The sequence below is a fragment of the Myotis lucifugus genome, unplaced genomic scaffold, assembly GCF_000147115.1.
Source record: "Myotis lucifugus unplaced genomic scaffold, Myoluc2.0 scaffold_56, whole genome shotgun sequence".
Lineage (NCBI taxonomy): Eukaryota > Metazoa > Chordata > Mammalia > Chiroptera > Vespertilionidae > Myotis > Myotis lucifugus.
The window spans coordinates 6612768-6640733 of record NW_005871104.1 but is presented as its reverse complement, the minus strand read 5'-3'; the positions used below and the strand labels follow the sequence as shown (position 1 = coordinate 6640733).

Genomic DNA, 27966 nt, shown 5'->3' with positions numbered 1-27966 from the left:
GAGAGAGAGAGAGAGAGAGAGTGAGAGAGAAAAGAAGAAGAAGAAGAAAAAAGAAGAAGGAGGAGGAAGAGGAGGAGGAGGAGGAGGAAGAGAGAAAAGGAAACTGAAGAAAGAGAAGAAGGAGAAAAAGGGGAGGGAGAGAATGCATGTGAGGAACTGTGGTGCCTGACCACATGTGGAAGTTAGAAGACAAAGTAAACCCACACTCTGACACCCTGGCCTGGTTGGTTGGAGGGAGTCCTCCTTGCTACCCAGCCCCCTTTCTCAGCCTTTTCTGTCCTACATCGTGGCTCTGGGCTGGAGTCCTGCCCCTGGGATAGCAGGCCAGAGCCGGGCCCTGGACATCCGCCCGCACAGCACGATGCTGTTAGGAAGAAGCCCAGAGTGGAGTTTCTGACACCCTCGCTTGACTTTGCCCTCTGGAAAGTGTCTGGGGTGGCCCTGTGTGGGTCCTGGGGTGAAGGAGGGACACAGACTCACCATAGGGTAGAGGTGCGAGTTGGGAAGTGGGGGCGGGTGCTCCATAGCCATGGGGGGCGGGGGGTAGCGGATCTGGGACCATTCCTCATAGCCGTGATGTGGCACGGGCGGACCATAGTACCCGAAGTATGGGTGGGGCTCCACGTGGTAGCGCTCTGCCGAGGCCTGCAAGAAAGGCTGATGTCTGGCTCTGGCCTGTGACAGGCTGCAGGGCCATCCCCAGGGACACCATCTCATCTCTCATCCTCTAGAACAGTGGTTCTCAACCTTCTGGCCCTTTAAATACAGTTCCTCATGTTGTGACCCAACCATAAAATTATTTTCGTTGCTACTTCATAACTGTCATGTTGCTACTGTTATAAATCGTCATGTAAATATCTGATATGCAGGATGGTCTTAGGCGACCCCTGTGAAAGGGTCGTTCCACCGCCAAAGGGGTCTCGACCCACAGGTTGAGAACTGCTGCTCTAGAATGTTAGTTCTCTGAAGGAAATGGGCACAGAAGGCTGGCACATGGCATGGAAGAGCAACAATGACGACAGCTAATGTGACCTGAGTACTTACTCCGTCCCAAGTCCTGTTCTAAGCGCTCTACTGCATTGCTCATTAGTTAGCTGGGCACCTGAGCAAACACTGCCTCTCCCATCAGACTGTAGCTCTGAGGAAGGTCAGTGAAGTCGAGGCTGCTTCCTCCTTGAGCCCCCTCACCTTTGCTTTCCTCTTCTGCTGTTTGAGGGCTTCTTTCGCCTTCTCTTCGTCTTTGAATGCTTTTAGCTGAGGGAAGAAAGGAGGGAGAGAAGACTGTTGGCCCAGGTGCTTCCGAGCCAAGCCTGGATCCAGCCTTCAGCAGCCCCAGGGTTGATGGGCTGATGCACCAGCGTGGACACCAGCGTGTCCTGCCTGGCCCAGCCCTGGGGAAGGACCCTGTGGAGCAGAGCACAGCCCAGGCCGGGGGCTACCAGTAAGGCCTGCTCACTGTGGGAGGTCTGAACACCGGTCGGGAGGCGTCCGGTGCGCTCACTGCTTCTGCGCTTCCCCATTAACATTTTCCAGGTGCATTCTGCGAGACAATGGGGGGCTCAGGGCCAATCCCCGAATTTGCTCTTTAAAGGCACCAAAACTGACTGTGGAAAAGCAGAGCTAGAGGTTAGGGGCGGGGTGGGCATGTCCCCCTGAAATCCACAGAAACTTATAGCAGAGCTGGAAGGAAAAGCAGTGAGTGCCCTGACATCCAGGCTCACATCCAGGGACCCTGCAATCCATGCCCCCGTCCCGAGGGCAGGCCAATGGCCCCTTCCTCGGGCCAGCTCTTCTCACCTGGGCGTTTGACAGGGTGACCTGGGCCTGCAGTTTCTCTACCTGCTTCTTCAGCTCTTCCTTCTCCTCATTCATGCGCTCCCGATCACTGCGCTCTCTCTGGAAGTCCTCCTCAAAGATCTTCACCTGCAGGGGTGAGGAGGGGAGAGAGGGAAGGGGTGAAGGGAGAGGGACAGCTCTGAGTGGAGGCTCAGACCTGCTGAGGCCCAGAATCCTGGGTTGGCTGCTGAGAGTCACAGACATCGGAGCTGGTGTCACCCCATCTCAACAGCCCCCATGGAGTGGGGAATGTGTACTCCTCCAGCCCCACCCCCATCTTCAAACAAAGTAGTTCTGGATCCCCCTAATTTACTTTATTTATTTATTTACTATGTCTTAGATACATTATTTTTTTAAATATGTTTTTATTGACTTTTAGAGAGAGAGGAAGGAAGAAGGATAGAGAACTAGAAACAGCAATGAATGAGAAACATCATCTATCTGCTGCCTCTTGATGCCCCTAGGGGAGATAGAGCTATGGGACCAGAGTGTGGATGGAAGACCTTCTGAGAGTAAAGGCTTACAAAGCTCTCCCACGGCTCCCGGGAGCCTGGCAGGGAAGAGGCTGGGACCTGCATGGCATCACATGGAAACACATGGGACAGCGTGACCTTTTCAACCTCCTTTCAAACCTCCCGTCCCTTGAGGAGAAAGTCTGTTTTATGCTAGTATGTCTTTAAGGCCTTTCTGGTATGTGTTAGTTTCCCTTAAGGCAGTGGTTCTCAATCTGTGGGTCGCGACCCCTTTGGAGGTCGAACGACCCTTTCACAGGGGCTGCCTAAGACCATCCTGCATATCAGATATTTACATTACGATTCATAACAGTAGCAACATTACAGTGATGAAGTAGCAATGAAAATAATTTTATGGTTGGGTCACAACACAAGGAACTGTATTTAAAGGGCCAGAAGGTTGAGAACCACTGCCTTAAGGGAAGGGAATGAGGACTCAAGTTCAGAGTCTTCATCAGAAAGAGTATCCGGCTCAAGTTTAATAACACTGTTTTGCTTGCTTACAGCTAGTTTTTTTTTTTTTGTAATATATTTTTTTATTGATTTTTTACAGAGAGGAAAGGAGAGAGATAGAGAGTCAGAAACATCGATGAGAGAGAAACATCGATCAGCTGCCTCCTGCACATCTCCTACTGGGGATGTGCCCGCAACGGGAAGGGAATGAGGACTCAAGTTCAGAGTCTTCATCAGAAAGAGTATCCGGCTCAAGTTTAATAACACTGTTTTGCTTGCGGCAGCTAGTTTTTTATTTATGGAAAATAACAAACAGGTTTTTCTATTTATGATAGTGATATAAAGCTCCTTTTTAATTACATTTATTGAAAGTAATTTATGTAAAACTTATTCTTAAAATACTAGGTAGATAATGGCATAGTTGGGGTAAGGATGGCTAAATCGTAGAGCAATGACTAGTTAGGGACACAATGCTGGAAAGGATGAACCTATAACCAGGCCGGGGTCCTGGCCAAAGGCAGGAAGTGGACTACCAATAACTGCTTCCACGTGATGCCAAGCTCATCCTGGGTGCTCAGGATGCTCCAGCTCCCACTACCACCTCCTTCCTACCTGGCCTCCCCCCAGGGCTCACCTGCTGTTTCAGCAATTCGTTCTGCGTGACCAGCTCCTGTTTTCTGAGGAGGCCCCCAGCTCCTTCTGGGTTCCCAAAGGCTGTTGGTGGAGACGATGGGGAGGCCTGGATGCTCAGTGCTTCCTCTAGGGCCTGAGACCAGGAAGAGAGAAGATGGGTCCATCAGCAGAAGCCCTGAAAGTCAGGTTCCACTGACAGGGTCATCCTTAGGGACCCCCTTCCTGACAATAATGATAACAATAACCACCACTACCAGTACTATTTAATAAATGCTACCCTAGTCATTAATACTATGCACACATCATTTCACTGAATCCTCTCCACAGTCCCAGGAAGAAAAGGCTATCATCCCCATTTTACAGATGTGAAAACTGAGGTTCCGAGACCTGAAGTGATTTGTCCAAAGCCACACAGCAAGTGGCAACGTGGGGATTCAAATCCAGTGTGTGCTATTAACCAGCAGCCTAAACTTCATGAAGAAGGGAGAATTTCCCTTTCCCGGAGCAGGTGTGGCTCAAGCCCAGCACCCAGACCTAGAAGGAATATTAAGTCCCTCCGGAGAATCTTCAGTCTGGCCTGGCCTGAGATCCGTCAGCTTTTACAACCCATTCCCACTAAACCAACCCTTCCATCCTCCTCTCTCCTGGAGTTAGATTAGACTGGATTTTAATTTCAACTTGCTCACCTCTTAAAAGGTTTCTATTAACTGGTTTTCTCCTTCAGACCCGTTAACTTGTTAGGCGAGAACTTTGGAACACCTCTCACGACTGGCCACCCTCATCCCCACCTCAGCTTCAGCCCCTTGGACAGCAGGGCCCTGCCCTGCACGTGGCAGCATTGCCCAAGGTGCCTTCCTGGATGGCACGGAGGTCAAGGAAACCTCCCCCAACTTGGATGGGGTCCGCCACTTGGTCTGCTTGACTCCCCCAGAAACAAAGCAGAGTCAAGAGTCGACTCGGGATGCTGCGAGGGGAGGCTAGGGCTCCCTTTCATCCTCCCTGCACTGGAAGGTGGGCAGGGCCAGAATGAGTCCAGGGAGGATTCAGATGGCAACGTGGAGGCCCAGAGAGGGTACAGACCTGGCCGTTCACTGCCACTCGCCTGACTCAGAGGAGAGGGTTTCTGCTTTCCCCAGCCCACCCCGGGCGCCCTGTCTCCTGGGTCCTACTTCACAAGGGTGGGAACCCCCGGGGCCTGTGCTCACTCACTCCCATCAGCGAGTATTCCCTGAGCATGTGCTTTGTGCCAGGCACTGGGGGTATGTGTCCCTGTGAAGACGCGCACCTCCCACCACTGCATGAGAAGACAGATGTTAAATAAGTAATCACAAGAAAATGCGAGAAGGAGCGGGAAAGAAGTTGCGCAGAACAGGGTGACCTCGTTTTTGTGGGAGGCCTCGCTGCACCTGAACCATGAGCAGGGTGGCACTGAGTGAGGAAATGGCACGTAAAGGGCAGGAGGGGAGCGAGCACAGGCTCGTCCCAGGGCTGGCCACTGTACGCGGGGAGGAGAAGGCAGAGGTGGGAACCTCGGGTGACACCAGGCCCGCAGCACCCATGCCTTGACCCAGACCTGCCCCTCCTGAGCTGAGGGTTGGGCGCTGGTGGGAGTTGGGCTTAGGGAAGCTCTGGTGCCCGAGGGACCAGGACCAAGGCGCCTACCTTGTTGAGCCGCTGGATCTCCTTCTCCTGGTAATCCCGCTGCCGGGTCAGAGGGCTCAGCTGATCCTGCAGATACCTGACCTTCTGGCGCAGCTCCTTGGCCTCTGCTGACAGCTGCTCCTTGTCGGTCTGCAGGGAGCACAGGGTGGGTAAGCTGGAGCCGGTGCAGGAGACTGGGACTCCCTGCACGGCCGCCCACCTCTCCGGCACGCCTCCTCTCTTGCTCTCACTCCGCAGCCCTCACTGTGCTCACACAAGGCACCTGGGGTCAGAGCAGTAATGCCCAAAGGGCCTGACCTCAAAGAAGAGGCACTTTGGTTGAGTGAAAGGCGCTGGGTTCTGACACCAGCTCCTCCACCAGCTGAGACCTGGGGCACTGTCACAGCCCGCTCTGTTCTAAGCTTACCTATCCGCCATAGGCAAGGAGTTTCTTTTGTTTTTGTTTTTCTGTTAATCCTCACCTGAGGATATTTTTTTCCCTTTGATTTTTAGAGACAGTGGAAGGGAGGGAGAGGGAGAGAGAGAGAGAGAAACATTGATGTGAGAGATTGGCTGCCTCCTGCATGTGCCCCGACTGGGGGCGAGGATCAAACCTGCAACCTAGGTGCTCACCCTTGACCAGAAATCGAACCTGAGACCCTACGGTGCACAGGCTGACGCTCTAACCACTGAGACACACTGGCCAGGGCAAGGAGTTCTTAACGTGAGTCACACATGGACCTCAGGAAGTCTGTGAGCCCCAAAACAGTGTAAAATTTTGCCTGTACAATTTTCTAGGGAGAAAAGCCATAGTTTCTGTCAGATTTGCACAGGGATCTTCTGTGACACAGAAAGTGAGAAACCACGAAGAATCTCTAAAAGATCTTTCTGCTTTTTAGTCTCTGAACCTAGAGGAGAGAAAACACTCAAAGAAATAAAAGTAGCATAAGGCAGAAAGTGTTCCTACACAGAGAAACAGTCCGTCCTGTAAGGTTAAAGAGAGAGGGCAATAGCCAAGAAGAAATCAGGGAAGGCTTCAAGGTGGAAGCACTGCTCCAACACCCACTATGGAACAATCAGGGCCCCGTCACTGCAGGGCCACAGCTGGATTGGCCCTTAGAGAGCATCAAGTCCTAGCCCCTTTGTGTGATGGGAAATGACTGTGCAGAGAGGGGAGATGATTTCTCCCAGGCTACACAGTGAGCTGGGGTTAGAGCCCAGGTGTCTTAATTCCAGTGCTCTCTCTCACCTTGCAAGTCACAGGAAGTGTTTAAAATAGGGACAGGCAGCCAGAGGTTGCCGAGGGCAGCCTTGGTCAGAACGGGTGGGAGCCGGTCTGGACTCCTGTTGAAGAGGCTCCAGGATTAGCACGGCCTCTATCGCCATGTGCCCTTATCTACAGGGCTGTGCTGTGTCTCGAAACATCCCACCTCCCCCCAGCTGAGAGGGAGGTGCTGTCAGATCCAGGGACGTGTCTACCTACTGATGTGAGCCAGGAGAAGGGACCAAAGAGCTAGGGGTCACAGGCCGACAGTCACAAGATGTGACTGCACTGAAGAGAAAAGATAGGCAGTGTCCTGCCTAATCCTCATCTTCAAGGGAGGGGTGGTCACGGAGGCAGGCGACAGCCCAGACAAGGCCCCTGAGTGTCCTATGCTGATGAGAGGGAACTCTGAAATGCAAACTGTGTTGAAAATGTCCATTTTGAAGCTAAACAATAATAGCCTGGGCCGTTCCCATGAAAGGGAAGGCAACACGATATAAATAAAATCTCCCAGAAATCTGCGGGTCAGGCGGCCTTTCCTCTTTCAGCCGTAACAGGAACCCGAGGGCCTTGGCTGGGATCAGTCACATGGAGGACAGATCAGATGCTGCTTCTTCAGGGGGCAGATTCCTGGCCCCATGACTGAATCTGATGCCTCTTCCTGCCCCTCCCAGTCCCTGTCACTTCTCCTGTGTAGTATTTAACACGCTTCAGCTTATTTGCTTCTGTAATCAGTTGTTTAGCGTCTCTTCCCCCTCAAAGCGGGTACTGGACGGTTCAGCACTGAGTCTCTCCGCCCAGCAGTGTATGATCTGTTAAATAATGACTAGAGCAGTGATGGCGAACCTTTTGAGCTCGGCGTGTCAGCATTTTGAAAAACCCTAACTTAACTCTGGTGCCGTGTCACATATAGAAATTTTTTGATATTTGCAACCATAGTAAGACAAAGATTTATAGTTTTGATATTTATTTTATATATTTAAATGCCATTTAACAAAGAAAAATCAACCAAAACAATGAGTTCGTGTGTCACCTCTGACATGCGTGTCATAGGTTTGCCATCACTGGACTAGATGAATGAATAAGGAAACTCTGTCCCCAACCAAGAGCCATCACAACTCAAACACTCAACAGCACCCACCCCATCAAGTGCCCCAGAGCCGGCCTGCTTCTCTCTCTTTTCTATTCTGTGCTTCCCTAGCCCACAGATTTTAATTGAACAAAAAGTTCTGTTAGAAAATAAGAAAATATGAAAAGCAATGGCTAATCCAATCTTCTCAATGTGTAGATGGGAAACTGGGGCAAGGGGAAGGAAAGTGCTTTTGCCTGTGGCCACACAGCCCTTTGCACCAGAGCCGGAGCTGGAATCCTGGCTTGTTTACTCCACTGGGGAGGGAGGAGCAGGCCTCCCCGAGCCAAACCCCCAGGGCCCAGCAGCCACACTTGCCTCCTCCATTTCAATCTTGGACTTGGCCAGGAGAAGCTTGCGGTCAAAGTCACGCTGCTTCTGCTCCCGCTCAGCTTCCAGGTCAGTCACCTGCTTCTGCAGGTCCGCCAGCTTCTGGCGCAGCTCAGTGATCTGGGTTCAGAGGCAGAGGGAGGGGGTGCGTGAGCGTGACTGTCCAAGGGACAACGCTGCTGAGCAGGACGGCGGCGGGGGGGGATGCGCTGACAACAGCTGAGAACCTGGGCTCAGCCTTGACTTCCCGTAACTCCCACACTACCTTCTGCTCGTACTGCTGCTTCATGGACCGGAAATGCTGGTCCCACTGTTTGTTCACTTCAAGCAGCTGTGGGGAGAGAGCGGGGTTAGCAGGGGATAAGCAGAGGACCACAGACAGCCAACTCCACGCACACCAGCTTCCCCAGCAGCGCACAGTGTGTGCGAACGCTGGCTACAGACACTGCCTCAGTCTCTTGCTTCTCAATAAAACTCAGTGCTCCTCAAAGAGAGTCCCTCTATCAACCGCCACATTTTATCCTTCCAGGGCAGCGAGACTAACACCAAGACACAAAAACAGTATATCAGTTCGGTGTAGAATTATGAAACACACCCCCATTTAGAGGGCAGTTTGGGACTATGTATAACCCCGTAATTCTACTCTAAAAATAGTAACCAAAAGAAGCATAAAAATATATGTATATTGTGATCATTTCAACGTTTGTATTACAAAACAATCTAGAGGCCAACCTAGGCACAGGAGATGGGTGACAGAAATTACAGGGTAATCAGAAGCAGAATGCCATGCAGTTGTTCAGAAAACCTAATATGCTGCCTCAGTTCTAAGGTGACACTACTTATTTGTCATACTCTCGATATAACAATTCCTCCAGGACCGAAAACAATCCTACATCACAAATAAAATGATGGGAAAGGGTATCCCAATTTCAGAAACATAAAATAAAAAGTACTCAGAATTAAAGAAATATATATATTAAATATATACATATATATTAAAGGTATATACATATGTACATATATATGTGCATCCTTAGTTATAGTTTATTTTAAAGAAAAAAAGAAATTTGTAATGCAATACGTACAATTTTTTCTGCTATTTTAAAAACCAGATTATACATTAGTGAGTACATAGACGAAAACAAGGAATACGTAATGAATTGTTACTAACCGTTAATTGTTACTCTAGGAGGTGAGATTCTCAATCTTTTTATAATGAACATTATATTACTTTGTTAATCAGAAAAAAATACCTTAGGGCAATGCAAGCAGGAAACTAAAATTAATATGTACATAGGCAAAGGACTAATGAAGCCTGCCTTCCCAATGTGCTGGGGCCAGGGAGGCAGAAAGGCCCAGGACCAGGAGAAGGATGGAGCACCGCAGAGAGGAGGGGCTCAGAGAACAAAGGGGGCTGGGCTCCACCTGGGGGTGGGAGGTGGAGGGGGAACAGGCATGAGACAAGGAAATAGCCTCGATCTGGGGGTTCTCAGCTGGTTAGAAGCAGTGCCACAAGGCGTGGGATCTCCCTCTATGACAGTCCCCCCCCAAACCAGTCGCAAGGTGACCGATGAACCCCAAGCTCCCCATTCCTGAGGCTGAAACTCACCCACCTTATCACAACCTCTTTCCACCATTCAGGTTTAGCCTTCCTAAATTACCCCTCCCCTGCCAACAATTTTAGGCGGCTGTGCCCCAAATGCCACCTCCTCAGAGTGACCCTTGTGGGCAAGGGGACTGACCAAGAGACAAGATTCCAGGACAGCCTGGCTGGATGGCTCAGTTAGTTGGAGTGTCAACTCATACACCAAAAGGTTGCTGGTTCGATTCCTGGTCAAAGCACATGCCTCGGTTGCAGGTTTGATCCCCAGTTGGGGCACATACAGGAGGCAAACCGTCCATGTTTCTCTCTCACATTAATGTTTCTCTCTCTCTCCTTTCCTCAAAATCAATGAAAACATATCCTCAGGTGAAGATTTAAGAAAAGTCCAGCGAGTTATGGGCAGATGGTTCAGTGGTCACCATGGCAGCTCACCATGGTGACCTCGGACTAACCAGAGCCAGGGGACAAGGGAGGGCCTTAGTCCTGTGGGTCCTAGGAGGCCACCTACTTCTGTGCGCTGCTGCTCCAGCATCTTCACCTTCTTCTCAGCTGCACCCAAGGCTCCCGCCTCTGGGATCTTACTTGCTGTTGCACTAGCCTGGGGAGAAACACAGAGGGGCCTTTAGCGAAGCTTCAAATAACAATACTCTCACGGATCTAAGGCTCCTCACCTAGCCGTTTGTCCCCACCTCTCTACCCTCCCACCCACCAGGACACTGCTACACATCCCAGCCATGACTAAACCCCCTCGGGAAGTCCACAGGGGCTCCTAGGCCCTCCTCCCGTCCTCCTCCCACAGCCACTTCTTTCCCTGCTCAAGCTCTGTCTCTAAGGCACTGCCAACTGCTCTCCCCTCCTCCATCCCCATGTCAACCCAAAATCCTCTGGCCTGGAGGTAAGAGTTATATATTTTTAAATGTTTTATAAAACAATTATTTTAAAATGTTTTTAGAAAGATACAAAAATAAAGATGTATATGTCATTAGTACAGGTACACATACTTCCTAGCTCTGTTCTCTGAGAGAGCCTAAAGCAGTGACACTCCAGTAGCAACGAGCACACCTAAGACCCAGATCTTGGTTCCTAAATACCATTCTCCAACAACCAGGAACAGGACTCCTTGGACAAGGGGTTAATTCTAGGGCTGGGGCAGGGAATGGGTTTGGAGCATCTCATGGTGTCAGAAAGTAAAGAAGTGCCAAAAAAATAATGATAATAATAACAGCCTGTCAAAGGGGCATAGGAGACAACTTGAAAGAGCTTCCCACAGCCAAGCTGGAACAATGTAAACCAGAAAAATAAAATCGTGATAATATTGGGTTATAAACCAAAGAATAAAATAAATATCCTTGAGTCCATAGTGGTAGGAAAATATAGCTGAATAATTAAATAAATGGGGAGAAGGAGCACTCTTCCTTACAGAAGAATTCCAATTAGTGACTGTGGAAAGAATGAGGGAAATGCAAAACTGCCATCATAATACTACAGCTCTCCTAATCACTGCAGTGAGAGTCACCAATGGATACCGAAGCTAGTGAGCGAAAGCAGAAGGAGAAACAGGGCATTTGCATAGCCTCCAAGTTTCTCCTAAAAATAAGTGTTTAATAATTTCAGAGAGAAATTCATCACTTTATATAGAGAAAGCTGACAAACACCCACTTAGCCACATGATCAAGGTTGACAGCAATAAGACACTTGACATAATGCAGTAAGGAGGGTGCGACTCCTGTGATGTTCTTGCCCAAATTCATAACCCCAATCCAAGCACGGGCAAACATCCCATAAACCCAAATTGAGGGACATTCTACAAAAGAAATGGCTAGTATAACCCGAAAGTGTCAATCTTATGAAAGACAAGACAAGGAACCCTGGGATCTGTGACAGATTGGAGGAGACTAAAGAGTCGTGACAACTAAATACAATGTGGGATCTGGAATCACGGTACAGAAGAACATGAGTGAAAAACTGGTGAAATCTGAAGTCTGCAGTTTAGTTAACAGTACTGTGCCCAAGTGTATTTTCTAGTTTTGATCATTGAACCATGGTTTTGTAGGACTTTAAGGCCTGGGGTGAGCCCTGAGAGCAGAACTTGGGAGGCTCAAGTGCCCCCTGCAGGCTAAAGTCTGTAAGCACACCATAGAACCGGGAGTAAAGGGAGCAAGCTGGGGGAGCCCTCCAGGGACCACCACCTCCTCTGAGAAAGATGAGATGGGCCTGACCTTAGAAGCCTGCTGTCTCCTGGAGGGGAGCTGTGCTTAGCATTACTGGGGAAGGAGAAAAAGGGGGTGCCAGGCTCCCAGAGGGTACATTCTTAACCTCCACAAAGAAGAGAGGAGTCAGACTGCTGGCTGCTGGCACCCAATCTGCCATTAAAAGCAACAGCTAATGTTCACTGCTGACCACGTGCCAAGCACTGCACCTACTCTATAGGCACATCACTGAACCCTCCAACTACCCTCTGAGATAGGTGCTAATATCGCCATTATGTAAGGAGGAAACGGAGGCCAGAGAGTATGTAACTTGTCCAAGGTGGCAGCAGCATTCAACCCACATGACTCCAGGGCACTGGCTTCATCGCTGCCCATAAGCCCACAGAGCCTTCCTCTGGGCAGGGTGGAAAGACCATCCGGCCTGCTGGGGAGTCAAGTGAGATGAGGTGATATTAAAGGGCTTTGGAAAAGTGAAGAGGCCTGCCCACAGAATCCCAAGAACCCAGAGATCAGGAGTCCCCAAGTCACTTCCACAAGAGGACAAACAAGGCAGACTCCGACGGGAGGGGCAAATGGAAGCAGAGATGGCCACTTCCCAGTGTGGTTCCCGGCCCGCCTCGGGTCTGCCTCACAGCGAGTGGTGCAGGAAGCTTGGTTAGTGATGCCACATGACCTCTGCAAAGTCATGCTTTCCAGCCTCCAGGCAAGGCTGGGTAATGGAGTAATAATCCTGGCTCTGCCTACCTTACAGGGGAAAAGAGATCCAAACAGGACGATGGATTGGATTTTTGAGTCTTGGGTAAACTCAATAGTAAGAAGTAATTAAGTTTTACTAGGACAATTACATAGGTGTGGGGCTTATTAAATACAATTGAGTCCTGCTGTGCAGCCATTAAACTCCATTAAAGGGGAAAACGTGTTAGTAAGAAACTGGGACTCAGCCCTGCAGCCAGGCGAAAGGCCCTGACAGGGCAAGGAGCCAGCTCCTGCCTGGGGACTGGATGTGAGCCAGGGATACAGCAGCGGTGGTGGGTAGGGGGCAAGTGGGCTGGCCTGGTGGCATTACCAGGCCATGTCCCCCTCTCTCCATGTCAGAGGCTCCCGGGGGCAATCACAGGAGCTTAGCAGAGTCCCCTGAGAAGCCAGGAATGTCTGAGATGTTATGCTGACGCTCGGGAGTCACCCTGTAAAGAGTGGGATGTGCTCAGGGAATGTGCTCACACTGAGCCAAGGACTCGACCACCGTCTTTGAGCAATGGAACTGGAGCTATTCAGCCTGGAGAAGAGGGCTGGTGGGGGCCACAGAGCCATGGTCCTGGCTGGCAGCCTGCGTGTGTGTTGCAAGGAATGGATGTTCCATGTGGCTGAAGGCAGAATAAGCACTGAGCGGTGGAAGCTCCAGTGAGGTGGACTGTCAGGCCAAGCTAAGGAAAAGCCATCTAACAACCAGAACCTTCGAACAGCGGAACTGGCTGAGCAGGAGGCAGTGAGCTCACTGCCACTGGAGGTGGCAATGGAGGCTGGCAACAGCAGGTGGGATGCTGTGGAAGGAGTTTCTGATCACATACCTGCAGCTGTCCAGCTACCCCCTTCTTGCCTGCGCCTTCCATCTTGGGTGAGCCTGGCCGCCTGCAGACACCCTCTTTGCCGCTGGTCATCAACAACTTCTTGAGCTCCATGTTTTCCTCCCTGGGTCGGAGGCAAACACAGAAATCACGTTGCTGGCTCTGGGTTAAGGACCTACTATTCATCTGAGTTGCAGCTGAGACCTGGGGTGTAAGGCAAGACCCTGAAAGCTTTCCTCTGGTGCAACCAAAAGGCATCCTTAACCTCCTTGTGGCAATCTGTGGGCTTCCCTAGGAGTCGCCAATCATCACCGCAGGGTTCCCCAACTGGGATGCCTGCAGACATGGGATCCTCAGGACACAGCCAAACCTGCATTAAATAACCCTGGATCACACTCTAGTGATCCTTCCCAATTATCTTCCAACTCCCGGTGTGGAGCAGGGGAAAAGTCTCAGCGTGATGTCTTGAGCATCTTTCTTGTACTCGCCAGTCTTCCTTGTTAAAAGGGAGATAGCTGCCCAGTCGGTGTGGCTCGGTGGTTGAGCCTCGACCTATGAACCAGGAGGTCACGGTTTGATTCCTTGTCAGGGCACATGCCTGAGTTGTGAGCTCAATCCCCAGTAGGGGGAGTGCAGGAGGCAGCCAATTGATGATTCTCTCTCATCATTGATGTTTTTTTTTATCTCTCTCTCTCTGAAATCAATAAAAATGATTTATTGAGAGAGAGAGAGAGAGAGAGAGAGAGAGAAGGAGAGAGAGCGCGCAGGCTTCAGGCTCAGGGCCTTCAGTGGGCAATGGTACTTTGCCAGAATCAAGAACATCCTCTGATTTTCACTACATTTATCATTGGAATTACCTTTTACTTAGTAGAGGTAATGCTGTCTTCCATTTACTTTAGTGAAAGCTTTCTTTATAGTATTTTTTTAAGTCAAACATGATTCAAATTAAAGTAAAATTCTTAAGTAAATAACAAGATAGGTGATACAGGACATAATAAAAGTGTGACTGGAATATGGAAAATATTTATGTTCTGTTTGCCAGCTGGGTTTCCACGTAATAGAAAAACAGAGAAGTGGCTTTCCCAAGGTCACACAGCTTTGTACACCTGCTCTCTAGTCAGGAATCTTTCCTCCAGCCTGGGTTTTTGGATCCATGGATGGAGTCTTAGAGCTATAAAACTCCAACTACTTGGAAGTAAATAAATATATGCAGATTCAAAGTGGCACGGTGGCTCAGTCGTTACTACTGCTCTATCCGGACCTCACATGCCTCTCTGGGCCTCAGTCTCCCTCTGCACAATGAGGTAAAGGGTTAGCTGCCGAGATCTCACAGGCCCTTCGAGTTCTGACAGTCAAGGTCGGTGTTTCTCAAGTGTGATCCTGGACCAGCCGACATCATAATCCCAGCGGCCCTTCGGAACATGCAGATGCCTAGGTCTTGCCTCAGACCCACGGTCTCAGAATCTTGGTAGAGGAGGGAGGTGTGGGAGTGTAAAGTGGGGGCCTTGCCTGATCCTCAGTAATCCTGGTGCATAATTAAGTCCATGATCCACTAGCCCTGATGAGGGAGCCCTGGCTGTTCTCAGGAATACAGAGCAGAACAGAATGATGACCGGCAGGGGGCAGCACAGTCCTGAGCTCTCCTACAACCAGCCAGCAGCTGTTCACGGTTCACAGGCTAAGCTTAGGCGTAGGCTCCCAAGGAAGAAGTGCAATTTGTACAGACCTTCTTCTGAAGTTCTCAAGGCACTTTATAAATAGACACCCCCCAAGGTACCCAAGAAGAAGAACCAAAGACATCCAAAGCAGGGCTCTGGGCAGAGGCCTCAGAGCTCCATAGGCCTCTGAGCCCTCAGCCCAGAAATCACTGCCATGCACCCGCCCCCTCCTCGGCCATCCCCGCTCTGAGGAGCCTGGACTTACCGCAGCCTCTCGGCAGCCTGATCCCGCTGTTCCAGGCCCTTGTCCAGTTTGGACTTCAGGGTCTCATTCTCCTTCCGAAGCTGCTCACACAGGGTCTGAAGGGCAGAGGGGTAGATGAGGACAAGGGAAGGGGAGGGGTGCATCCCTAACCCACACTGATGTTGGAGGACAGGACAGGGGCTACCAAGTCCTACACATTAGCCCCTTGGCATGGCCTGACCCAACCCCTCCCAGGACGGCTGAGAGCCAAGACGCTGGGCCCACCCAAGCTCCTTTAAGCATCCTCATAAAGCCAGCCATGAGGATGCCCACACAAGAGTCAGCCAAAGGGCCTTTTCTTTCTCCAAGGCAGAGAGCTCCATCTCCCCTCCTTCACTGCCGTTCCCTCATCCTAGAACACTCTTCCCCACAGGCCTTCCCGATTTCTCCTCCTGCTTCAAGTTAGCCTAAACACCACCTCCTTGGAGAAGCCCTCCCTGATTTCTACATCCCAGTGAGTTGGGTCACCTCCATTATCCTTGCTCACAGCCCCCTGTTCTCGGTACTTGTGGCAATGAGAGCTGAAGAGCCATTTTTGTCCTCATTTTCTTTTTAATATATTTTATTGATTTTTTACAGAGAGGAAGGGAGAGAGATAGAGAGTCAGAAACATCGATGAGAGAGAAACATCGATCAGCCACCTCCTGCACATCCCCCACCGGGAATGTGCCCGCAACCCAGGTACATGCCCTTGACCGGAATCGAACCTGGGACCCTTCAGTCCGCAGGCCGACGCTCCATCCACTGAGCCAAACCGGTTTCGGCCTCATTTTCTTAATATCCAACTCCAACCCACCCTCTCTAGTCTGTGAGCAACCTGAGGCCTGGGACCCCTCCCCATTCTCTTGTCCACTGCCAGATCCCAGCCCAGCTCAGGGTCTACACAGGCTGACACTTAACTCTGTTGAAGGAACGTACGACTGAATGACTGAATGGCCAAACGAATGAACAACCAGTAAAGATCTGAGACCTAGAGCCCTACAAGCTTAGTCGATTTGGGAAGTGGACGAGGCTTCCACGGTGGTCAAATGGCATGTCAGAAGACAGGGTATCCGGTCAACTCCTCAGGTGTGGCCCAGGCTTCCTTAGCCTCTGAGCCACAGTTCCCTCCCCTACAAAATGTGGGCAACTGCGCCTTCTCTGCCTCCTTCGTAGGGTCCCTCAGAGGACAAACAAGACCGAGAGAGGGCAAGCACCTTTGCACTGTCAGTCCCCTGATAATACCTGACGACCTGTGTTCCAAGAGCTTTGAGGTGAGGGCATTACAGACGGGGAAGGGAGGGCGGTGCAGAATAGCAATGGTGCTGTGCCGTGTCGTAGTAAGTACTCAATCTTTAACAAATACTGAGTGAGCACCTAACCGCGCCAGGCACGTGGCTGGGTGCTCTTCCACTCACTGCATCATAGGAGCCTCACAGTGTCCTCAAAGCAACATAATTCATGTCTATTTTTAAAGTAGGCTAAGGCAGGTGAATTAATTTGCATGAGGTTGAACAGCTGTTAAGAACCACCAGGGGGGTTAAACTCCATCTGGCAGGCCCTAATCTGGTCTCTCCCCAAACTTCCCCTCTCCCCCCTCGCTGTGGTCATGTGACTATTTCTGGCCAAGGAAAGGTGAGTGGAAGTGATAAGGGTCTGTCCTGGGCTGGCCCATGCACATTCTCTGGTCTCTCTTCCTGTGGCTGTGGCTGTGGCTGTGGTTGCCTCATAATCCAAAGGGCACAAGATGAAGGGGCCGATAAGTAACTGTGGAGCAGAAATGAGGAGTCCCTGCCACAGGGATTGAGGGAAAACTTTTGTTATCCTGAGGGATTTCAGAGTTGTTTGTTTCCCAGGAGAGACTTGGGAAGGCATCAAAGCCTGAACTGGGGATGGTCGGACATGAGAGGCAGAAAACAGAAAACTACTGTAATTAGTTCCAATGCCTAACAGAAGCCTTGCGTCATAGCTGGCCTTGAAAATGTTGTCGAGTAAACCAAGAAACAAATCCACAAATGAATGAAGAGGAACCGGATTAATTTGCCTCTACCCACAGGCGGGGCAAATACCCAGGATGCCACAGCCCTGGGTGGGGCCTCCAGGGAACAGAACGTCCTGCTCCTGGACACTAAGGGAAGGCCAGGGTGTGCTGTCCACCTTTCTAGGCTAGAGGGCTGTTCCCTCCAAGCTTCTGGGAAAATGCCCTGCGCACAAAGCAGCTGACGGAGGTGAGTTGTCACAAAGGTCACAGTCCATTGAAGGGGCTAACAGAGCTCACCTGTGAGTTCCTTAGTCCACTCACTCACTCATTCATTCATTTGCTCACCAAATGTGCATTAAGCACCTATTTAGTGCCAGGCACTGGGATACAGTGATGAATATGACAGACAGTCCCTGCCCCTCCTGTGAGGCTTATATTCCAGCAGGAAGTACAAGGAAAAAAGCCACAAAGCAAACAAACCACCTAATGCAATAAAACTATTACAAACTATGTTAAGAGCTAAGAAGGAAATAAACAAGGGCCTGGTATAAAAAACAACAGAGGTAGACAGGACCCCCTTTGATGAGGCCAAAATGTTGACACTGAAAATTCTGTCACCCGTGCGATGCACCGGCTTCGCCTCCCCGGAACTCAGCTTTGACACCTCTAAGCCTTGCTGACATCTGAGAATCTCCCTCAGTCTGGCTCTCGGGCTCCAATCACTCCTCCAGCCTTGCCTCCCTTGTCCCTCACCTGAGGGGGGTTGGGGGTTCTGCACTCTCCTTGGGGTCCTCTGCTCCCCACATCTCTCCTCACACTGTCTCCAGCCTGGATGCCCTTCTGCTCTTGTCAACCTAGGCCCTTCTTGAGGTTACACCTGGTAGACTTCTCGCCCATTAACTGGGCACGTGAGTGTTTGCTGCCACAAATGAGACCACTGACCGGTGACTGGAGTAGGAGGGCCCGGGAGGGAGGCAGGGGACTTCAAGTTACAGCCTTGTCACTGAGGGGACAGGTGCTCAGGTCCTGAGCAGGTTCCCTAGGAGCCTCAGTTTTGCCATCTGTGAATCCTGCCCTACCCCCAAGCCCTCAAGGCTAAGACCCCCGGCCCAATATGGCAGTCTGGCCATCATCAACTCCTAACAGTGACCACTTTTTGAGCACTTAAATGTTCTAGACTGGACTTCATTTATTACTCCCAGCAATCCCATGAGGCAGGCACTCCCAGCACCATGCTACTGAGAGGGACAGTGCGGGACAGAGAGGATAAGTGACTTGTCCAAGGTCATTCAGCAATAGAGTCCCTACTGAAACCAAGGACCATATGGCTTCAAGGCCTGGGCTGGCCTAGAACTCAATCTGGCTTCATTACCACGGCACGGGGAGGGTTATGAAAGGAAGCCTCCTCTGCTGGGAGATAAGCTGGGATGGTGGTGGAGAGCATGGGCTTTGGAATATGACAGGTTGAGGTTCAAATCCCAAGTGCACCATCTACCAGCTGGGCAACCTGTGAAGTGGGGATAATGATGGTCCTCTTGCCTTGGTACCCTCCCTTTCCCCACCTGTCGGTGAAGAACAAGGCAGGGCTGTTCCCAGCCTGCCCACATCCACGGCCCCCAACCATGAAATCTGCATTGCCCATCCCATATTTCCCAACTTCCTTCCTCTTCCTCACCCCTTCCCACAACTTCCTTACCCTGCTCACCACCCCAAACAAGAAGCCCAAAGTCAGCCCCCAATGGCAACGTCATTCTCAGAAGTCCCCCGAGTACCCTGATTCCCAAGAAGAGCCAGAGGAGGAGGGAGGGGAAGCACACTGCCCACCCAGGTGACCCTCTCCCGGCCAGCCTCACCTGCAGGATGGAGGTGCGCTGCTCATTCTTGTGCACCTTGGAGGCTAGCCGGTTAAACTCGAGGGCCATGCGGCCCAGGTGGGTGAAGAGCTGGCTGTGGTCCGGCTCCTCGGCGCACACGCTCAGGGTGGTCTCCAGGCGCTGCAGGTGGAGCATCAGGTTGCTGTCCTCGTGGGGCAGGGGACCCAGCTCCTGGCGAGGAGGGGAACAGGGCCGTTCTTTACCAGGGTCTGAGTAGGCGCTGCCAGCCATTCTCCTTCTGCTTCCCCATTCCTCATGACTCAGTTTCCCCCTCTGATCCCAGCTCAGCCCAGGGAAATTCTCCAGTTACGCAGGTTCCCTGTCTGGGGCTGACTCACAGGGCAGGACCGGGACTCCCAGGCCAGCAGTTGGCTTACCAGCAGCAGAGCCACTTTCCTCCCACACTCTGGGCCTCCCCGAGTGCCTGGGGGTGGATCGCTCATCTGCTGGGCTTCGGAATCCTCATCTACCAAATGTGCACACACCCGTGAAGGCAGCAAGCCCAGGAAAGGGGTCTCACTCCATGCACAGTACTGCTCCTTTGGCTTAGGGAGTCTTGCTAAGGGAGCTACACAGAGCAGAGCTGCCTGACTTTCATGTCTATTGTGTGTCTTCTGGGGAATAGCTGCAGCATTCATCAGCTTCTCAGAGGAACCAAGACTCAAGACAGGTTAAGAACCATAATCTAGATATTTCACAGAACCCAATCCAGTAGCATACATAAGAAAGGAAGCGTACCGTGGGCAAGGGAGTCCAATGTCAACAATCAATCAATCTTTCTCTCTCCATCTCTCCTGTGTCTAGAACATTCCTTCCAAAGACAGTGCCTTAGTTATGCCAACACTGTGCCTGAGGATCCAGAGTGGCCCCTTGCAGCTAACTGCTACCCTGCCAGGCATCTGAGACCCCACCGTCCCCACACACCTCCTATGGCTCCATTCCCAGTGTCCCCTCTGCTCATCCTTCCTGGCCTTGCCGACGTTTCCACTCTTCTAGCAGGCCTCCCCTAAACATGGATGTTGCAGGACGGTAGAGCTATGGGGAGCCTCCGGGTTCAGGCTGGGAAACTAAGCTACAGGGAACAGGAACTTGCCCAGAGCCGCCCAGTGGCTCAGTGGCAGTGCCAGGACTGGAACCGAGGCTTCCTGATGCTCAGTAAGTGCCTATGCAATACTGTTAGCACTTTATTCTAACAGGAGATAACGCGGCTTCTTGGACTCTGCATTCATCCCCCACTGCCTCTCTTCATAAAGGATTTGAGGTGGCAAAAGCTGCTCTATTTAAGGTCCATGAATTGCTTCATCCACTCATCTCCCCAACTAGCCTACAAGCTCCCAGAGGGCAGGGAGGCTGTCTTGTCTTGACTCAGCACAGACTAGGCACATGGTGGGGCTAAGGAGGAACTTATTAATGAGATAATGTTACTGGTCCAAGGTCATAGGGCAAATAGTTTCTGAGCAGGGGGTTCTTGCCGCCTCCACCAGCTTCTCAGAGCCCTCAGAGACAGAGCAGGGTAAAGGCACAGAAGTTCCCAGGAGACAAAACTCAGAACCTTTCTAACACTCAGCCTGCACAAAAGGGTAAACTGCTTGGCTAAGCTGCTCTGGGTCTCCCTGACCCTTTCTGTTCCACCTTCTAGGAGCCCACTGGCCCAGAGGCTGAGTCATAGTGTGTGGAGGTGCCCGGCATTCATGGAGACCAGCAGGGCTTTCACAATGATCGGGCGCCTGTGTGACCCAAGAAGGGAAGTCACCAGCAAGGGATTTGCATGTTCGAGAAGCATCCCCTCCTCCGGCCCCCCATAGGTCCCCAATTGACTCCAGGGTGCCCTAGGGACCCTGTGCCTCTGACCCGGGGCCAGGTGACTGAAACAGAGAGGAGACATGGGATGTGCCCGGGACCTGCCATCCACTCACCATCATGTTTCTGGTTTGGCCGCCGCTCTCTGGTGGAGAATTCTGCTCGTTGGGAACCACTTCAAATTCAGAGGATGTGCCCTGTGCAGAGGGGGAGTTAGTTACAGGCTGCCTGAGAGAAAAAACACTCAACCCACAGCTGACAGCAGCAGGGAGGGGCAGGGAACGGAAGGACAAAAATCTCTTCTCTCATCCAGTTCATCCCGGCAGCCCCTCCGTGCAGAGCTGCGCTCCCCGGGCGGTTACACATCAGTTCATGTGCGACCATGAAGCAGGATCCCAAGTCTGCCCACAACCCACTCACTGTGAGGTCTGAGCTTACAGGCCCTCTGTGACCAGTTTCCTCATCCGTAGAACAGGGATATTGGGCTAGCTGACCTTGAACCACCAGAACTTCAGGATCTTTTCTTTTTTAAACTTGTACTTTTAAAATCTCTCCCACCAGAGACTTAAAATGTTTTCATGAACTCCATTATGGTGAGTTATATCCCCTTTGGTCAGATAAGGAAACTGAAGGTACTTTCTTAGCTAATGCAAAAAGTAGGGGGTGAACCCAAGGCCTGCAAAACCAATGTTCCTATTACGACCTCGGAGCTGTCTCCCAGGTCCAGGTGTCCCCTGACTGTTCGGATGGAGAACAGACAGCAGTCAGTGCGGCCACACAGAGGTGGTTCTGTGCCAGCCTTACCAAACCAGCTCCAGAAAACCCGATTCTCTCTCTCTTCCTCCCTCCCTTCCACTCTCTCTCTCTAAAAAAAAAAAAAAAAAAATCAATGGGAAAAATATCCTCAGGTGAGAATTAACAACAAAGATTTGTGAAATCTGAGTCTGAACTTTGGTGCTTTATGAATGGGGTCAGGAATCTGTTACATAATGTGAAAATTAAAATTTCAAAGACATTTCTATTAAAAAAAAAAAAAAAAAAGACTCCCAGCCTTTTTCTCATCTCTCAGCCACTCCAAGTGGAATGTACTGGTTGTGCAACCAACAGATAGGCCAATGGTCCCTCTGAACTAGTAACTGGCTCTGGGATTGCTATTAACCTGGTCTACAAAGTCGACTGCAGCCCTCCCTCGGAAAGGGCAGATGGATGGGAATGGACGGGAGGATCTCCACTCGCAGCTTCTGGATCTCTGCTCTGAGCCTCATGGCCACCAGGAAGCCAGCTCTGAATCTTGGCCGTGTCCTATAAAACCTCACATTCACCTCTACGTTTCCCCCACTGTCTGCGAGACCGTGGAAAATGCTCTTCTCACTTTGGACCTGATCTGTAGGATAAAGATGCTACAGGATACGATCCCTTGTCTCTTCCAGTCCTAGGACACCAAGCAAAACGTCTCGAGGCGATTCCTCAGCCCCTCTGAGAATGAGTTCTATGTCACATCCACCCGCTTCCTAGCACCGTGCAGTAGGTAGATACATGCTTCACATTCTGCGACTTAGCATAAGGGAGGAACTCCTTGTGCATAGCAGGGTCTTCCTGGCAAGTTTTAATTGAGACCTTCATTTAAAGATGGGGAAGCCGAGACCCCAGAGAGATTGAGATCGGCCTGCCCAACATCACCCAGCAAGTCAGAACCTAGGCTTCCAGACGCCAACTCTCTCTTCATGTCCTTGTATCTGCCAAAGGGACCTCGAAGTCCAGGCAGCTTTCAGCCAGGACTCCAAATGCAACTTACACTGGATGGAGGTTTTTGGACTGGCTCTGGCTTGTCACTGGGGGGTGCAGGGTCAGCAGGGGGTGCTGGGACATTTGCATCCTTTCCTGGAGAATGGAGAAAACACAGATGAGCAGTAGGGAAAGAGGAAAGCCGAGACACTGCCCCTTCCAGGACAGTCCTGGCCAGTCTCCGAGTTCCCTCCATGAGTCTGGGAAAATGGGAGGTGGTCCCACCAGGCCCAGGGACCGGCCCTGGAATGGCGGGGACAGAACTTGGGCAGAGAGACCAACTTCCCTGGACTTGCTGGCCACTGCTTTCTGCTGCCCCAGACCTGCCTCAATAATGACAGGATGACGATTAACAAGTAACAAAGCGTTTTTATATGTATTATCTCAGACAATTCTCATGGCGGCTCCAAATTCCCATTTTAAAGGTAAGGAAACTAAGGCTTGGAAAAGTCACAGAGCCAGTGACTGAAAAACCAGGACTCACACTTGGCTCCCCACCCCCCGACCTTCTGGGGCTCCTGCCATAGGGAGTCCCTTGAGGATAGCTGCACATCTCACCCTGGGGATGGGCCCGGACCAATCTGGGACTCAGCAAACATTGCTGAAGGGACAAGTGGAGACTGGAAACACCCACTGATGGGCACAGTGGACTCTGAGGTCATCACTTTCCTCCATGTGTCCATTCAGCCCATGTAACCGCCAGCCAAAAGGAAGGCTGGCACGCTGGCCTGGGCTGGTGCTGTGGGTGGGGCTGCAGCAGGAGGCCTCTGAGCCCCACAGGTGGAGACCTTTCCCCCCGGGCCCCAGACGTTGCCCTGGACCCAGAGACATGCCAGAGGAACGCATGGTGACCACATGCAAGACTTTAACCTTTAGTCGCAGTCAGCACGTTCCAGCAATAGGTAACATAAGTAACCTTACATCTGAAATACACTGCAGCAGGCTGATAGGCAAGGCCAGGTTCTTCCATGGGCCTCAGCTTCCCCAGCTTTAAAATGGAAGGAGAGGGGCCAGACCAGAGAGCTACTGACTCATGTGCCAACTCTGAGTGACCTGAAGTAGATGCCTGGCGTGCTCAGCCTGGTACATAGCAGCTGCTCATTAAATATTTGCTGCATAAATATGCTGATCTTTATCTGATAAAGATCTTGAGGCCATATCTCGGGTACAGTGGATTGCTGTGATCCATAACTGATGTCTGCGAGGGCCTCGGGAGTGCAGAGTCCCATCCAAAACATGACTGGAAGGATGGCCTGTGGCCCAAGGGTAAGTGGAGGAGATGTGGACTTCTAAACAGGAAGGGGTCCACTGTTGAGGGTTTTGGGAGCTGGGAGTTACAAGGAAAGGCAGAGGACAAGCTGGTGCCCTTGGACCTGTGAGCTCAGGCAGGTGGTCGAAGGAAGTCAAAGTGGGAGACGGTGGTGGGAGCAGCTGCCTGTCCTTGCCCAGCTCACTGTCCTGGACCAGCGCTTCTGCCTTCTGCCGCAGCCTGGATGCTTCCATCTGGGACTCTTCCAAAAGCTCCCCTGGAAAGAACGGGGAAAGGAGGAGCAAAAGGAATTACTCAGCACTGTACGCGGGTTCTCCACCCTGTGCCCCTAAACCTGCTTCGGCCTGGCTTTGGATGCTCCAGGCCCTGGACTTTACTGCCACCATTGCCTTATGGGTTGAGTGGGACGAACATCATTCTAGCCCACAATCAGAGACAGGCCCTAAGGAAGAGGGCCCTGCAATCAGGGAAGGGGTGGAGGGGAATCTAGGACAAACTCCTGGCCCCTGGTTCCCTCTTCCTGCTCCATCCCGCCACAGCTGGCTGGGACTCCACAGAAAGCCAGGGCTCTCTTAAACCTACCATCATGGCACCCAGGGGCCACCCACAGCCTGCACCGACAGTCAGGGGCAGTCTTAAGGGACGAGCCCCTTGATAATGCCAATCACCCTCTGGGCCTCAGTCATCCTTCTCCCACAGGTGGAGAAGAGGCAATTCTACTCCTCGTTCCCCAATCTGCCATTTTAAGCAGCGGTCTGTGAAGCAAGGAGAAAGCATTTGGAAAATTGGGGAACTGAGCTCGCCCCCAAAACCTAAGACCAGAGAAGGTGGCAGCAAGGCAAAGGAGTAGTTGTAGGAGTGTGGAGGACAGAGGGACCCCTCTGCGGGGAAATCACGGAATGTCGTGGAGGAGGAGGTGGCATCTGAGCTGGGTGCTGATGGATGGGGATGACAGTCATGCAAGGCAAGTGGAGCTCCTTGGCAGTGGGGACAGCTTGAGCAAAAGCCAGGAAAAGAGAAATCAAGGGACCTACTCCCATCTGCTTCAAGCCAAGCTTGGCTCCCTGCTCCAACACCTGGGGACCGAGCCCTGGTTGCCCAGATGATGCCAGCTCCCCCTTCGCTGGTGTTCTGGAAAATAAGGCCACTCTGTTTCCACATTCACAAAATGGGCCTTCTAGCTCGCTCTCCCTAACCCCACACCTCTTTCTCAGCCCCTCAGGGTATTCTGAGTCCTGTCACCATGGCTCTTGGGTGCTGGGGACTCAGGGCTATGGAAGTGCATAAAGACACAGCTGTGGGGCAGGAGCCAGCGCAGGGCCGGGAAGGGCAGAGGGATGACATGGGTGGAGGCATATGCCAGCTGGCACTGCAGGCTACAGGGAGATGGCTCGCAGGGAGAGTGCAGCGTCTGCTTTACCTAACATCTTTATCCCTTGCATTTTTTCCTTTAGTCTGGAATTCTCCTCCACTAGGCGCTCAAAAGCTGTGGACGCCTCTCCCGGAGGGACGCTGCCCCCAGGGTCGTAGATCCGGTACGGTCCTCTCCCTTCCATGAGGGTGGCTCAGCCCCTGCCGGGGTGCCCGCCTGGCTGTAAGGACAACAGCAGGAAATCAGGGGGCTGGCCAGGCCATTGAGGTGCCCCAGAGGCAGTCCCCATAACCCAGAAGAGAACATAGCACTTCGACTGGTCTGGCCACAGCATAACAGAGCAAGACAGTCACCTCCTTTGATCTGGATGCTCTGCCTCTATTAATGCAACCTAAGAATGGCATCAGTCTCTTTCAGCGGCCTCACTGCACTCACTGCTGGTTCCTTTGCAACAGCAATCAACTATGAAGTACGATGTGGATGGAGTATAAGAAAGCACTAGACTTGGAGTAAAAATACTTGAGTTCATGTCCTATTGGTGGGGTCCAGAAGGCCAGGGTCCCTGCATCACAGCATCCCCAGAACCCAGCACAGTATCCTATATAATAAAAGGCTAATATGTAAATAGACCGAACGGCGGAACAACTGGTCACTATGACATGCGCTGACCACCAGGGGATGTGTGCGTGGAACTTGGTGGGCGTCAGCAGCAGATGGCAGAGTGTGGAACATGGTGGGTCTGGGCTGTGTGGGATGGTGGAGCAGGTGAGTGGGGACACCAGACCAAGGTGGGGTGCAGGTTGCTGTCATTGGGGTGAGCCTCTGGTAGTTACTGAAAATTCTTTGCTCCTGTGTGCCGCGGTCCCACCCAGCGCCTGCTGCTGGCACCAGAGCCTGGCGCCAGCCTCAATCGCCCCTCAGGGCTTCTCCACCTCACCCTGCTCCTAAGGGGCAATCAGGGCAGCAGCCACTGCTCGCACCCGCTGCTGGCACCAGCCCCAATCACTCCATGCTGTCAGCGGGTGCAAGTGGGGCCAGTGCCATCAGCCCATGGGAGCAGTGGCGGCGAGAGCAGGGCTACTGGCAGACAGGGGACTGGGGGCCACGGCGGGAGGGGACAGGCTGGGGCTCGGAGGATGGGCCGAGACCTGCCCCTGTGCTCACTGCAGCCTTGCAGCCTACAGTTCCTTTCAAGGTGCACAAACTCGTGCACTGGGCTCCTAGTTAGCTATAAAAGAGTGCCCAATAAACACTAAGTAAATAAGTGGTCTAACCATTAACTCACTATGAAATCATGGGCAGTCCCTTCCCCTCCCTGCAGAGGGGAAATGAAAGTTGTTCACTAAATTAGGACTTTATAGTGAAATGCTTACGCCCTAACAGATAAGCCAGTCAATGCAATCCCAAGTTCCATTTATATGTATGTCATCTTTTTTAAAAAGAAAGAAGAAAAAAACCCTGACTAATATTTAATATACTAGTTGACACTATCACTCTCCTCCTTTACTCTCATATCATGCATGGTCTGTCCCTTCCATTTCTACCGAACAGATGAATTTTCCACCAAACCACTAACTACTTGCTCAAGTGTTTCACATTAATCTGTTCAATTTCATCTGCTTTCTTTCATTTGATTTTAGAATCCTAGTTCTGTGACTTAGTAGAGAAACTTAGTTCTTGCATTTGTTCATTCATTCAGCAATTATTTAATGAGCACCTACTCCTTGCCAGGTACTATTTTGGGAAATTATCAGCTAACAAAACAGACAAAAATCCCTTATGCAGCTTACATTCTAGTGGCGGATGTGATTGATTGATAGATAGATAGATAGATAGATAGATAGATAGATAGATAATGGACAGACAGATACACAGACTGACAGACACAGTATTAGGAGTGATGAAAATATCTATGGACAAAATTTAAACAGGAAGCACGAGGCAGGGACTTTAATTGCACATGGAACTGTCAGGAAAAGCCTCACAGAGAAGGGGTTATTTTAGCAAACATCTGAAGGAGGAGAGGGAACTAGCTATGCAGACAGATATCTGGGGGAAGAATACTCCAGGCAGACAGAACGGTGAGTGCAAAGGCTCTGAGGCTGAAAAACGGATCCAGCCTCCAGACCTACAAAGAGCTTCCCAACACAAAGGAGTTCCAAAGGCCTCCACTGGGACCTCAGAAGGACTTGGGGCCCTGAAACCTCCCTCCCAAGATCACTATCCCCACAGTGATCCCCGAAAGAAGAGTGAAAAGGGACTAATGATAACAGCCACCATCCATGAATCATCTACATGCCAGGCATTCAACACCTCAGGTGCACTATCTCAGGTAAGCTGCAAATGACCCTAAGATACATACTAAATTGTCCTCATGTTATAAGGGAGGCCTCATGTTATAAGTGAGCCAGGATTACATGGCCAGCAGGTGACAGGGGAGATGAAAAGCCAGTTCTGCCTAAGAAAGCCCAGTTGCCCCCTGCTACACTTGAGCAGCTCCCCAAAGGCTCTGGCCAGAGGAGTTCAAGCCAGACTGTAGGGTAACATGGGGCTCTTAGGTACCCTCTGGGCAGTGTCCCCTGCCTTGAAGCATAAGAAATAACAAGGATTTTGGCCAGAGGGTCCACATTGCCATAGTTCAGAATGAAAAATAAAGTTCTGGTGAGCAGAACCCCTCCCCGAAAGCCTGACAAACAGAGAAGACGAATACACCCACGCCCTTCTCAAGGCACCCACGCCCTGCTGGGCCCCATGGAGGCAAAGGACA

At 51.3% G+C, this 27966-nt stretch overlaps 1 protein-coding gene across 16 annotated transcripts in view; it reads right to left on the bottom strand.

Moving 5' to 3' along the window:
- Window positions 1–27966, bottom strand: part of TNIP1 (TNFAIP3 interacting protein 1) — a 50612-nt gene that overhangs the window by 2229 nt on the left and 20417 nt on the right. For 5 of the 16 annotated variants that reach the window (XM_014456181.2, XM_006089127.3, XM_006089125.3 and 2 more), the window contains exons 2-16: window positions 25248–25419; window positions 23931–24083; window positions 22568–22653; window positions 20889–20969; window positions 18952–19143; window positions 15100–15194; window positions 13180–13300; window positions 9910–9999; window positions 8064–8129; window positions 7787–7918; window positions 5097–5225; window positions 3436–3567; window positions 1798–1923; window positions 1189–1254; window positions 481–645 (exon numbers count right to left, since the gene is read on the bottom strand). In XM_014456181.2, the coding sequence (XP_014311667.1) occupies window positions 481–645; window positions 1189–1254; window positions 1798–1923; window positions 3436–3567; window positions 5097–5225; window positions 7787–7918; window positions 8064–8129; window positions 9910–9999; window positions 13180–13300; window positions 15100–15194; window positions 18952–19143; window positions 20889–20969; window positions 22568–22653; window positions 23931–24083; window positions 25248–25383 (1770 nt within the window). In that variant the 5' untranslated portion in view covers window positions 25384–25419. Of the gene's footprint in view, window positions 1–480; window positions 686–1188; window positions 1255–1797; window positions 1924–3435; window positions 3568–5096; window positions 5226–7786; window positions 7919–8063; window positions 8130–9909; window positions 10000–13179; window positions 13301–15099; window positions 15195–18951; window positions 19144–20888; window positions 20970–22567; window positions 22654–23930; window positions 24084–25247; window positions 25420–27966 lie in introns of all 16 variants that reach the window. The other 11 variants (XR_002829380.1, XR_002829381.1, XM_006089128.3 and 8 more) reach the window with 7 other exon arrangements.